The 12957-nt window shown below is 61.4% G+C and overlaps 1 protein-coding gene across 2 annotated transcripts in view; it reads left to right on the forward strand.

Moving 5' to 3' along the window:
• Window positions 1-12957, forward strand: part of JPH3 (junctophilin 3) — a 102735-nt gene that overhangs the window by 85310 nt on the left and 4468 nt on the right. For both annotated transcript variants that reach the window (XM_009431397.4, XM_063797927.1), the window contains exons 3-4: window positions 3222-3346; window positions 8851-9731. In XM_009431397.4, the coding sequence (XP_009429672.3) occupies window positions 3222-3346; window positions 8851-9731 (1006 nt within the window). The remainder of the gene's footprint in view (window positions 1-3221; window positions 3347-8850; window positions 9732-12957) is intronic.

The raw sequence follows: 12957 nt of genomic DNA on the forward strand, positions 1-12957 counted from the left end.
CCTCCATGACATGCGCTTGTCTGGATTGGTTTTATTTTAGTGCAGGCGCCACGTCGTCTTTTTATATACGTGTGAACATATATATGTAAACACACGTATGATGTTGGTGAGTTGATGTTGGTGGTATTTTTACTAAGCAAAGATGTGGGAACCAAATGGGCCCATCCGGGGAGTTTCCCATTTGGTCCCTCGTGCTGTGTGTGGTGGGGGGCATTGTGGTTGAGGTCTGAACAGCCGGGGAGGTGAAAGACCCCGTCCTCTCTGGGAGCTTACGGGAGTGGGAGAGACGTTGACGAAATATTACCCATCGCAGGAGTCAGGTGCACACAGTGATGATAGTTCCGGAAGGTCAGGTGCGCACGGTGATGACAGTGCCGGGAGGTCAGGTGCGCGCGGTGATGACAGTGCCGGGAGGTCAGGTGCGCGCGGTGATGACAGTGCCGGGAGGTCAGGTGCGCGCGGTGGTGACAGTGCCGGGAGGTCAGGTGCGCGCGGTGGTGACAGTGCCGGGAGGTCAGGTGCGCGCGGTCGTGACAGTGCCGGGAGGTCGGGTGCGCGCAGTGGTGACAGTTCCTGGAGGTCGGGTGCGCGCGGTGGTGACAGTGCCGGGAGGTCGGGTGCGCGCGGTGGTGACAGTTCCTGGAGGTCGGGTGCGCGCGGTGGTGACAGTGCCGGGAGGTCGGGTGCGCGCGGTGGTGACAGTGCCGGGAGGTCGGGTGCGCGCGGTGGTGACAGTTCCTGGAGGTCGGGTGCGCGCGGTGGTGACAGTGCCGGGAGGTCGGGTGCGCGCGGTGGTGACAGTTCCGAGAGGTCAGGTGCATGCGGTGATTGTTCCGGAAGGTCAGGTGCATGCGGTCATAGTTCCAGAAGGTGTCCCCGGGGCAGGATATGTTTTCCTATTTTCCTTGGCTTCCGGGGAGCTTGGAGCCTGCTTTCCTTTGGGTCCTGGGCTGATTTTCGGGCAGGAGCTGGGATGCAGTGTCCTGGGTGCTGCAGCATGGCTGAGCCTCGGATTCTCTGTCCAGGGCTAGCTGTGTTCAGACCGCGCATCTTTAGTTTTGGGGCATCGCAAATCCTCCCAGAATCTGATCAAAGCCGTGGACCCTCTGCTTGTGGCGGGGGGTCATGCAGAAAACTTTGAGTACAGTTTCAGGGGATGCACAGACCACCCAAAGGCCCGGAATCGGAGCCCCCACAAGATAGGGGGTGTGCTCTCTGGGCCAGCGTTTGGAGCACTCTCTGGCTCTTGGAGCCCTGGTGGGGCATTCCCAGCAGCTTGCTTCATTTCCTGGACACGTGTTCTTGGCTGTGGTTTATATTACTGTCTGTATGTAAATGTCATAGGTTTATTTTCTTTTAGTAAAATTGTTCCTAGTTAGCACAGTGGAATCTTGAAACAAGAAAGCCGTCTTTCATGAACAGTGTGTGGTTTCCAGACTTAGCCCATGGAGTTGGAGTGACAGGTATGGCAGAGATCGGGGGTCAGGCTGCGTAGAAGGTGTTTGCGCCCCCTAGGTGCAGGTGTTAATCCTCACCCCCAGGGCGATGGTGCTAGGATGTGGGGCCTTTGGGAGGTGATGGGGCTGAGGACGGAGCCTCATAGTGGGGATTAGTGCTCTGATGAAAGAGGCCTCAGAGAGCACCCTCGCCTCTTCTACCATGTGAGGACCCAGCAGGAAGGTGCTGTCCAGGACCCAGAAAGTGGGTCCTCTGCAGACACCAAATCTGCTGGCACCTTGATCTTGGACTTCCAGCCTCCGGAACTGGGGGAAAGCAATGTCTGCTGTTGATGAGCCGCCCAAGCTGCGGTGCTTTGTTGCAGCCCAAACAGGCTAAGTCAGGAACCGTGAGCAGGAAACCTCCCAGGGAGTCTGCTCCGAGGGGGGATTGGTCATGGGGGAATGGGTCATTGTGCCTCAGTTTCCCCGATGTTGGGGAAGTGGTGCCCATGGCCACTGGCAGGCCCCCCCGGGGGCCAGCACACCAGGTAGGAAGAAATGCAAGCCCCAGGCTGCTGAGATGCACAGAGCCCCACATTCTGCCTTCGGGACGTCTGTCTAGTCCCTTGTTTTACAAAGGGTGGGCAGGTCCCCTGCAGGACTCAGCAGAGGGAGAGACACAGTCAGGGAGCGGCCAGAGGGGTGACGTGCCCGGCTGCCCACAGGTACAATGGCTCCTTCGTGTCACACATGGGTGTCGGCGTCATCTTTCGGCTGGGTGAGGGAACTGCCCAGCTGCCCAAGCCCTGGGGTCCCAAGTCAGAGTTGCTGGGATTACTGGGCAGGGAGGTGGTCCCGAAACCCAGACCGGGGCAGTGGCAGGAAGCACAGACACACACAGCACAGCGGGCCGGCACCGCCGGGGTGGGTTGTCTGGGCTTGGATTCTTTCTGTGCACATGCTGATGTTTGTCAATAATAAGAACAGAAACATTTTCTTTTTTTTTTTTTTTTGAGATGGAGTCTTGGTCTGTCACCCAGGCTGGAGTGCAATGGCATGATCTCCGCTCACTGCAACTTCCGCCTCTCAGGTTCAAGCAATTCTCCTTCCTCAGCCTCCTGAGTAGCTGGGATTACAGGCACGTGCCACAACACCCGGCTAATTTTTGTAATTTTTAGTAGAGACGGAGTTTCACCATGTTGTTCAGGCTGGTCTTGAACTCCTGACCTCATGATCTGCCCGCCTCAGCCTCCCAAAGTGCTGGGATTACAGGCGTGAGCCACCGTGCCCAGCCCCCCCCCCCCTTTTTTTTTCCTTGAGACAGAGTCTTGCTCTATTACCCAAGCTGGAGTGCAGTGACGTGATCTCAGCTCACTGCAACCTCTACCTCCCAGATTCAAGCAATCCTCCTGCCTCAGTCTCCCGAGTAGCTGGGACCACAGATGCGTGCCATCACACCCAGCTAATTTTGTATTTTTGGCAGAGACAGGGTTTTGCCATGTTGCCCAGGCTGGTCGTGAACGCCTGAGCTCAAGCGATCTTCCTGCCTTGGCCTCCCAAAGTGCTGGGATTACAGTCGTGAGCCACCATGCCCTGCCCAGAGGTGTTTTCAAGCATGTCCTGTGCACTGGGCCTGGTTGGTTGATGCTCAGCGATGTTTATTGAATGAATGAATGAATGAACAAGATCCAGAAGTCTGAGGGTAAACACGGGGTGCCAGCATCTTGTCTTAGCCCAGCCCGTGCCTCCTGCCCCCCTCACGCTCCTCCCTGTCTCCCCCAGGACGTCCCACTCTCGGGCAAAGGCCGAGGCAGCCCTCACGGCGGCTCAGAAAGCCCAGGAGGAGGCGCGGATCGCCAGGATCACTGCCAAAGAGTTCTCCCCTTCCTTCCAGCACCGGGAAAACGGTGAGTCTCGCCCGGCCTGATACTGGCATCGTGGGGAGGGGGTGCGTGGATGGCTGGGCAGTCCTGGCAGCAGATGCGTTCTCCAGGGCGGGTAGGCTTAGATGGGCTCGGCCCCAGCTGCTCCCCTGCCCGGTGTCTGCCTCTCCCGCCGAAGGTGCCTGTTTGTGCCGAGGCCTGGCCTGGCTCCCCGGGACACAGGACATGTGTCTTGGCAGGTCTCTCCCATTCCCACAGCCCTTGGGGCACCGCGTGTCGCTTGCCGGCTGTCCCTGACGGTGAATGCCCACCTGCCCGGCCTGTGCTGTCTGCTGCCCGCTCTCCCCCAGTGTTGTTCTAGAACCTTCTGCGATGATGGAACTGTCTGCTGGGTCCAGCGTGGCAGCCATTAGCTGGGTGTGTCTGCGGTCCTGGCTCTTGACCTGCCTCTGATGTGAACTAACTTACGATTAAACACACCCAGTGGCTGCTGGGTTGGACAGCGTCACAAATGGCAGCTCCCACTGTGCCCCTCGGAAACAGCTGGAAGCTGCTGCCTGATTTAGGAACCTCGTCCTCCCTTCGAGGGGGGGATCATGGGTGATACGGCCCAGTGACAGTGGCGGGGGCGTGGAGGGTGTGGGGTGGGTGGCGGAGAGGCCGTGGCCAGCTGCCTCCCATCTCCTACCTCATCTCGGAGGAAGCTTCCTCTGCACCAGGAGGCCCCAGAGAATGGGGTTAGGAGCACGCCCCCTCAACCCGAGCTCTGACCGGTGAGTGGCATTCGGATGAGGCTCTGCACACTGGAGGTCCGCACCTGACACCACAGCCCTGAACTTGCTCGCAACACCTGCCACTCTGGCCACCAGGACAGGATGAGGAGCCCAGCCTGGGGGCTGCGGGGCTGGGGGCTCCCCTGACTGGAACGCGAGACCACATCATCTCTAGAGGTGACCGTCCGCCACCACTCCAAGACCTTGCCTTCACTGGGCGAGTGCCGGGCCCTGCAGAGCCTGCAGCTGTAGCCTGGAGGTCAGGAGGACGAGCCCCCGCACCCCCACCTCCTTGGGCAGCTTCTATTCCACTGCGTCCCCTCCACTCTCCTGGCCCCTGCAGACACACGCACCCCAAAGTGTCCAAGTGGGAGGGCCACGGGCCAAGTGCCCCTGTGGCCATTGGCATCCTCCATGGTCTCGCCCTCAGGCCCTGAGTTTCCTTCTCCCTAAGGCCCCTCCTTGCCTTGCCCACGACCAGCGGCCTGGGCTGGGAGGCGGTGGGGCGCACACTTGGGGGCACACGTGTAGTGTGCACGTGCATGTGGGGAGTGGGTGCAGTGCTGCGGGATGGACGAACGGAACGGGGATGCCGGAGAGGAAGCCAGTGCCGTCGGGGGCACCTGCCAGAACCCTGGCTGGGCCACTCCACGCAGAATGTACGTAGGACAGGATGGGATTCCACGTACCAACCCTGGCCCATGGTCGCCTCAGCTCCAGCCCTGCCTGCGACTCACATTCCACTGCCTGCGGCCTGTTTTGTTTCCTCTCAGAGCCTCAGTTCCATGTGTGAAAGGAAGGGGACCAGACAGGGAACATTGAAGGCTCCATCCTGTGCCAAATCCCCAAAGAGACGCATCCACCGGAAGCTCCCAACGTGACTTATTTGGGGGGAGGAGGGTCTGTGCAGGTGTCATTATGGAACAGACTTTGAGACAAGATCAGCCTGGATTGGGGTGAGTCCTAGATCCCCGCGGTGTCCTTAGAAGAGACAGAAGAGGAGGAGACAGGGGCAGATGGAGTGATATGTCAGAGATCGCTGGAGCCACCGTGGCTGGAGCGGAGACCCTGGAAGGAAGCAGCACTCCCGACACCTGGATCACGGCTTCTAACTTCCAGAAACACGAGTTTGCCTTTTGGGTGTTTCTACCCCCACCCCCGCGTGGCGCTTTACTGCTCCAGTCCCAAGAAATGGGTGCAGGCTCCCCCACCCTGAGAATTCCAGTTAAGACTTTGGAGTCAGAGATGCTTCCTGGAGGGCTCAGTCCTGGAGTCAGAGGAGATGCTTCCCAGAGGGCTCAGTCCTGGAGTCAGAGATGCTTCCCAGAGGGCTCAGTCCTGGAGTCAGAGATGCTTCCTGGAGGGCTCAGTCCTGGAGTCAGAGATGCTTCCCGGAGGGCTCAGTCCTGGAGTCAGAGATACTTCCTGGAGGGCTCAGTCCTGGATTCAGAGGAGATGCTTCCCAGAGGGCTCAGTCCTGGAGTCAGAGATGTTTCCCGGAGGGCTCAGTCCTGGAGTCAGAGACGCTTCCTGGAGGGCTCAGTCCTGGAGTCAGAGATGCTTCCTGGAGGGCTCAGTCCTGGAGTCAGAGGAGATGCTTCCCAGAGGGCTCAGTCCTGGAGTCAGAGATGCTTCCTGGAGGGCTCAGTCCTGGAGTCAGAGATGTTTCCCAGAGGGCTCAGTCCTGGAGTCAGAGGAGATGCTTCCTGGAGGGCTCAGTCCTGGAGTCAGAGGAGATGCTTCCCAGAGGGCTCAGTCCTGGAGTCAGAGATGCTTCCTGGAGGGCTCAGTCCTGGAGTCAGAGATGTTTCCCGGAGGGCTCAGTCCTGGAGTCAGAGGAGATGCTTCCTGGAGGGCTCAGTCCTGGAGTCAGAGGAGATGCTTCCTGGAGGGCTCAGGTCCCTGCAGGAGGGGCCTTGGGCTGACCTTTTAAGTCCTGAAGCTGCCTCCTCAGTCAGTTCTTGTCTTCATGATACAGATGCGGGCCACTGTGATGGAGAGACGGGGCCGCTGCTGCCTCACTGGTGGGAGTCCAGTCCTCGAGGGTCTGGCCAAGTTGGCCTCACCTCCAGCTGCTGCACCTTGGAGCCTGGCTCACTCTGAGCACCTCGGTCCGATCTGCCACCTCTTTGGGTGGCGCCCCGGGGCCTTCTCTGAGCAGCATCTTCCCCGGAGGGGGCATTGGGACCGTGTGTGTTTTACAAGCGCTGGGACTGGCATGAGATTTGATCCAAGCGTTTCTTGTTTCCGCCTTGGATGCATTCAGGATCAGTGTTCCCAGAGCAGGCACCCCGGGGCCTTCTCGGCTGCTGGGGACGGGTGGGGCAGGGGGAAGCTGTCCAGGTCCTTCCTCAGTCGTCCTCACAGCCAGGAGCTGAGGTCACCAATGACAGATGACAGAACAGAGCCTCCAAGAGGGGAACAGGGTTGCCAGAGCACTCAGGCAGGACGTGGTGGAATCAGGATTTAAAACGAGGCTCTGAAGCCTGGGCCATGCCAGCTTCTAGAAGCAAACCATCCAGCGCTTCAGCTGCAGAGTGGCTGGCTCCAGCCTCTTGCTGCCTGTCTGGGAGATCCCTGGCAGCCTCCCAGCCTGAGAACTCTGACGATCAGGGTTCTGCCCAAGGCCACGTGAAGGTAGGACCATGAAGGAGCCTGGCCATGCGGTGTCCAGTGCCCAGGCCACTTCCGGTGCCATCCGTCCCCGCCCCAGAGGCAGGAGGACTGAGCGTCGGAGGCTGCAGGACGCAGGCGGCTTGAAGGCACAGGAACGGAGCTGCAGGGGCTTCATGAGGACCCGCCCTGCATCCTCACCACGAGGCTTCTAGGAACATTAACTGCTCAGCAGCTCATTCTAGCTGAGGGTGCCCTCCTGCTGGTGGTGCTGGGAGTCGGGGCCCCTCTAGCGTGGGGTCTCCTGGGCCAGCCAGGCCTGATCTCAGCAGCAGTGGGTGGACGGCCTCGTGGGAAAGGCCGGGGCGCCATCGGGGGATGGGGGGGGGGCCTTGATCCCAGCCTGCTAGGTCCATAGTGTCTAAGGCACAGGAATGCCAGCCCCTTGGAAGTCCCATCCTGGCCAAGGAGGAGGTACGATGTGGGTGATCCGTGGGCACGATTGGGGGCCTCTGATGGGGCCAGGGCTGCCCTCCACACAGGACCCTCACGGGGAGAGAGGTGGTGGGGCTGGGCGTCAGGTGGGTACGTGGATGTCAACGCAGTTCTACACGGACCTTCTCTGGCCCATTCCCTGCTCTGCTCGGGGGACACCCAACCAGCCCAGCCCTGTTTCTGGGGAGTGACCACAGAGAAGCAGTCATTGAGACCTCAGAGTGGCCCACCCACACCCCCGTGTGACAGGAACTCAGACTGGGGAGGGCTGGCCACCCACCCAGAGCTACCCAGCTGTGCCCCAAGCCCCATGCCAGGGCCATGGCCTCGCTCTGCTCAGCACTGCCTCTTAGACCAGCAAGGAGGAGGACGCAGCAGCCCAGCCTGGTGGCGTCGCAGCGTGCCCCGAATCTGCTTGCTAACGTCTCTTCACAAACGGAGGGCCTATCTGGTGCCACACCGAGGGTAGCCATGTCTCCCAGACCTTCTCCTGCCAAAAGGTCAGACTGGGGTACAGGCCAGGAGAATGTCCGAGCGTCAGAGACTCTAAGATGGGCAGTGGCTCTTGGTGTCCGAGCTGGTCTCATGAGGTGGCCGCCCCGGGTAGAGCTCTGCACCATTTTGGCTCGGGCAGGACGGGGATGCTGGGGGCGGGGGTCCCACTGTTCTGTGCTGAGCCTAGGACCCTACTTGGGATGAACGTGTAACTGTTCCCCGGAGGGTAAGAAGCGCCGCGTTCTTGGGTTTCTCCTAATGGAATAAAGTCGGGCATGGCTCCTGTGTCCCTGCGTTGGCAGGAAATGAGATCCCCGTCAATGTTCTTGGTTCTCACCTCCTGCTGGGGGCTCACGGAGCTCCGGAGAAGTCTCGGGGCTAGTCCTACAATGCTGCCCCTCCCTATCCAGGCCTCCGGGTGAGGGCTGATGGGGACTGCGCCACCGGCAGACGACAGGGACTCTGCTGGTTGCAGAGCTGGCCCCTGGGTCCTGTGGTGACCTCCCCTTCTTGGGAGCCCCCTGCCTCTGCAGCTCTTTGGAGACCAGGGGCTTCTTGACTCCCTGCAGGTGAAGGGGAGCCCCGCCCTACGACTTGAAGCCCCAGCAGCCTCGAAAGATGGGGAGGGAAGTCGGCTCCTGGGCTCTCACGCTGGCCCCGGCACTGGCTGTTTCTCAGCAAGACTGTCCCAGCACCCTGAGACACAGCCCCAGGCGGGTAGGGGTGTTGGCGGCCTTGCTGGGACAGCTCGGCCTCCCCAGACAGGTGGTCAGCTAGGGTGAGGGGCTTCCTCTCACCCTCAGGACAGGCGAGTCAGGGTTGGTGGGACCTGAGTCCACACCCCAGCGTCCTCACGCACTTTCCGAGCCTTGGGTCTCCCTTGTAGCCGGGGAGCTGCTGTCCGCCCCTCCTGTGGTGCCTGGGCCCAGCCAGTCTCCCTCCAAGTGTCTGTGGGGTGGGGACCACGGGGGTCCCACAGAGGGCTTTGGGAGCCACGGTCCCCACTCCCCTCCCTTGCTTGCAGCCTTTTGGTGAGTGGGAAGCGTCTCTGCTGCCGTGAGGTTCCTTCTGGCGCCCTGGCCCGGGGACTGTGGCCTCGCTGTGGAATGTGCTGGGTAACGCCGTCTGGTGTCGTCTTGTGTCCCCACACAGGGCTGGAGTACCAGAGACCGAAGCGTCAGACCTCCTGTGACGACATCGAGGTGCTGTCCACCGGGACACCCCTGCAGCAGGAGAGCCCCGAGCTGTACCGCAAGGGCACCACCCCCTCCGACCTGACCCCCGACGACAGCCCCCTGCAGAGCTTCCCCACCAGCCCCACGGCCACCCCGCCGCCCGCGCCCGCCACCAGGAACAAGGTCGCCCACTTCTCGCGGCAGGTGTCGGTGGACGAGGAGCGGGGCGGGGACATCCAGATGCTCCTGGAGGGCCGGGCCGGGGACTGCGCCCGCAGCAGCTGGGGCGAGGAGCAGGCCGGGGGCTCCAGGGGTGTCCGCAGCGGTGCCCTGCGCGGCGGCCTGCTCGTGGATGACTTCCGCACCCGAGGTTCGGGCCGCAAGCAGCCCGGGAACCCCAAGCCGCGGGAGCGGCGGACGGAGTCACCCCCCGTGTTCACGTGGACTTCCCACCACCGGGCCAGCAACCACAGCCCCGGAGGCTCCAGGCTGCTGGAGCTGCAGGAGGAGAAGCTGAGCAACTACCGGATGGAGATGAAACCCCTGCTGAGGATGGAGACGCACCCCCAGAAAAGACGCTACAGCAAGGGCGGCGCCTGCCGGGGCTTGGGGGACGACCACCGCCCCGAGGACCGGGGCTTCGGGGTGCAGAGACTGCGGTCCAAGGCCCAGAACAAGGAGAACTTCAGGCCGGCCTCCTCCGCGGAGCCCGCCGTGCAGAAACTGGCGAGCCTGCGGCTGGGCGGGGCCGAGCCCCGGTTGCTGCGTTGGGACTTGACCTTCTCCCCGCCCCAGAAATCCTTGCCTGTCGCTCTAGAGTCCGACGAGGAGAATGGGGATGAGCTCAAGTCCAGTACGGTGAGTGGGCGGTCACCGGGCTGGTCCCAGTGGAGGCAACATCCACCTCTCCGCTGACCTGGTGTTTCCTGAGGGTTTCCAGCAAGGTCACTGATCCCCTGTTCCTCTCCAGGGGTGGAGTAGGGTGGGGGTACAGCCGGGAGTGGTGGCCCTCAGGTCGCTGGGACCCTCCCCTAGGAAGCCAGGTGGGGCAGGTGTCACACCTCTTTCCGTGACAGGCTGCCCCCAGGTTGTCCAGAAAGCACACGAACCTCCTGGTTTCCAGGCAGCATGGGATCCCTGCGCTCCCCGCAACGTGCTCAACCCCAGCTGCTCCAAGAGTCTGTGCCCCTGGTCAGTAGCTTTGGGCCGTGAGATGACCGCTTGAGTGTCCTGTGTCCTGGATAGGAACCCAGAGGCGTAGAAACAGCTGGGGGCAAGGCTGGCCCTGGGGCTGGGAGTCAGGTCTGGGGTTGGGGGGAGCTGCCAGTCTAGGTTTCTCTCACCCATGGGGGGTGTTGGGGTTGGAGCCGGCTCCCACGTGAGGCCCCCTGTGTGCAACTCACCATGAGCCTCACCCAGCACCCCCCACCCCCCCACCCCCCCACCCTAAATTCGTTCCTCCAGGGCAGGCAGCTTGGAGGCAAGAACAGCGTCCCCCGGGCTAGACTCGGCGCCAGGCTGGGGGTCCCGGGCTAGACTCGGCGCTAGGCTGGGGGTCCCGGGCTAGACTCGGCGCGAGGCTGGGGGTCCTGGGCTAGACTCAGTGTGCGAGGCTGGGGGTCCTGGTGCCTCACACAGGGCTGGCCTCCCCTTGAAGGGACCTTCACTCTGCAAATCCCACCCTGCTCCCTTGACCAGTGCTGCAGGAATGAAGGGCTGTGGGACGGTGGCTACATAGGATCTGCGCACGGCCAGGCCCTCACCCCAGCAGGGCTCTGCTCGCTCGTGGCTGCCAGGCAGTGCGTGGTGCTGAACAGAAGTGCTGCAAGCCAGTCTGCCCCTCGGGTGTGAGCACGCAGGGGGGTGTCTGCAGGGGGCGCTCAGGGGGTGTGGGGCGGGCAGGGGGGGCCATTGGTAGGTTTATTGTCGACGCTGCGGCAGGGGTCGGTGTCTGTTCCTGCCCCTGACCTAGGGGAGCTGTGGTTTTCTCCTTCTGCCAGCCCCACCCCCAGAGGAGTCATTGCGTGACACCCCTTTGAAGGGGCACGTCCTGCCGGGTGGCAATGCCTGTTTCTGCCTCTCCTTGGAACCACTGCGGACGTCTGTCTGTCCTGTTGGGTTCCTAAGATGCCTCCCCGTTCCCCAAAGCCCACAGAGAACAGCCCCTATGCTCCTGCTGGGACCAAAATACCAGCTCACACTTACAACTTGATTTTCCCCATCGCAGCCGGAGGTGTGTGCGTGGCTGTGCGTGCGCGGTTATTTTAGGAACAGCCAAGCAGTGGGCAGGGTGGGAGATGTAGGGACGGGTTCTATTTTTAGCCTGCTTAATGCACTGGCACTTTTGGGTGCTTTTAAATGAACCTTCCTGGGGTCAATGCATAAGCTGGGGACAAGTGCCAAGCTGGCCTCTGGGATGAGTTCACTACGCGACACGCAGGGTGCTACATGCTGCCCTGGTCCTGCCTGGTCTCCAGCTGGGGCTAATCTGGAGGTCCCGTCAGCTGCAGCATCATGTCCCACCCACCCTGGAGGATGCCAGCTGAGCTCCTTGGAAGTGGCCACCCTGGGGTACCTGGTGCTGGTGCAAACAAGGTTTCCCTCCCTGTCTCCCTCCCCACAGCTTTGGAGCTGTGTTTTCTGCCAGGTCTGTGAGGGGAGATGGTGTGTAGAGGCGCGGTCAATCCTAAGCACTGTTCCAGGCCCTGTTGGTGGGAAGGAGGAGGGGCCCGTGCCAGCCGGCATCCATGTCAGGGGACAGGTGTCAGGGCAGTCGGGTGCCAGGCTGGGCTGAGTGCGTTCAGTGCCACCCCCTCACGGGGGTACAGCTCTCTGCAGTGTCTCCCCTGGGCCACCAGCAGGGTCTGGGGTGCTGTCTTCTGGCCATCCCCCTCCACCATTCCCAACATGCTGCAGAGCTCACATGCCAGAGGCCCTGGGTCCCACTGGCCACATATGGGCCTGGGATTCTAGCCCACATAGGGTCCCACTGGCCACAGATGGGCCTGGGATTCTGGCCCGCGTAGGGCCCTGGCAATTCAGGGTAAAGTCCCTTAGGATGGAAGCACAGGTTCTCCCTACCGCTTTGCTGGTGAAGGAACTCTGGCCCTGGCTGTTTCCCTCTTGGTGAAATGATGGATATGACCTGATGGTGGGGTCCAGGGTTGGAGGATGGCTGGGGAGACAGAAGCTTCCCTCCTGCGGGCAGCCACGCCCTCGCCCACAGCGTGCGTACCTGCTTCCCGGCCCAGAGCACGGGCTGGACTGTGGCAGAAGAGGTGCCACTGACCACCCCACTCCATCCTGCTCCCCCACTGCAGGCTGACTAACATCCGGCCCTTCCTCCTAGCTGGGCTGGGGGAACTTTGCACCAGGGGTGGCATCAGTGGGCAGGGCTGGGCCCTTGGCTGTTCTCTGCCCCCTGCAGGCTGGCCCAGCCCAACCAAGTTGTCATGGGGCCCAAGACTCACAATACACCTGCCTGAGGCCACGATGCCACGGAAAGCTGGGCTCAGGGCAGCTTGCTTTCTCTCTGGCTGAGTGGAGGCCCTTGCTGTGTCCGCACCTCCACTTCCATCTGCGCCTCAGGTCCCTGATAGGCTGGGAGGTTGCGGAGGGTGTGGGCCTGGTGCTGCTGTGGCTGCAGGTGCCCGCTAGGCAGGACCTCACCCTCTGAGGACCCTCCTCTCTGAGCTGCATCCCAAGGACAGTTTACAAAGCCCTTTGCTGACTGGGGTTCAGCTTATCTGTTGAGCAAACTTTTTCTTTAAAAAGTTTCTTGGCTAGGCACGGTGGCTCACACCTATAATCCCAGGACTTTTGAGAGGCCGAGGCAGGTGGATCACCTGAGGTTATCAGTTCGAGACCAGCCTGGCCACCAGGGTGAAATCCTGTCTCCACTTAAAAATACAAAAATTAGCCGGGCATGGTGGCACACGCCTGTAATCCCAGCTACTCAGGAGGCTGAGGCACAAGAATTTCCAGAACCCACAGGAGGCAGAGGCTGCTGTGAACTGAGATCATGCCACTGCACTCCAGCCTGGGCAACAGAGCGAGACTGCATCTCAAAAGTTTCTCAAGCCAG

The sequence above is a fragment of the Pan troglodytes genome, chromosome 18, assembly GCF_028858775.2.
Source record: "Pan troglodytes isolate AG18354 chromosome 18, NHGRI_mPanTro3-v2.0_pri, whole genome shotgun sequence".
Lineage (NCBI taxonomy): Eukaryota > Metazoa > Chordata > Mammalia > Primates > Hominidae > Pan > Pan troglodytes.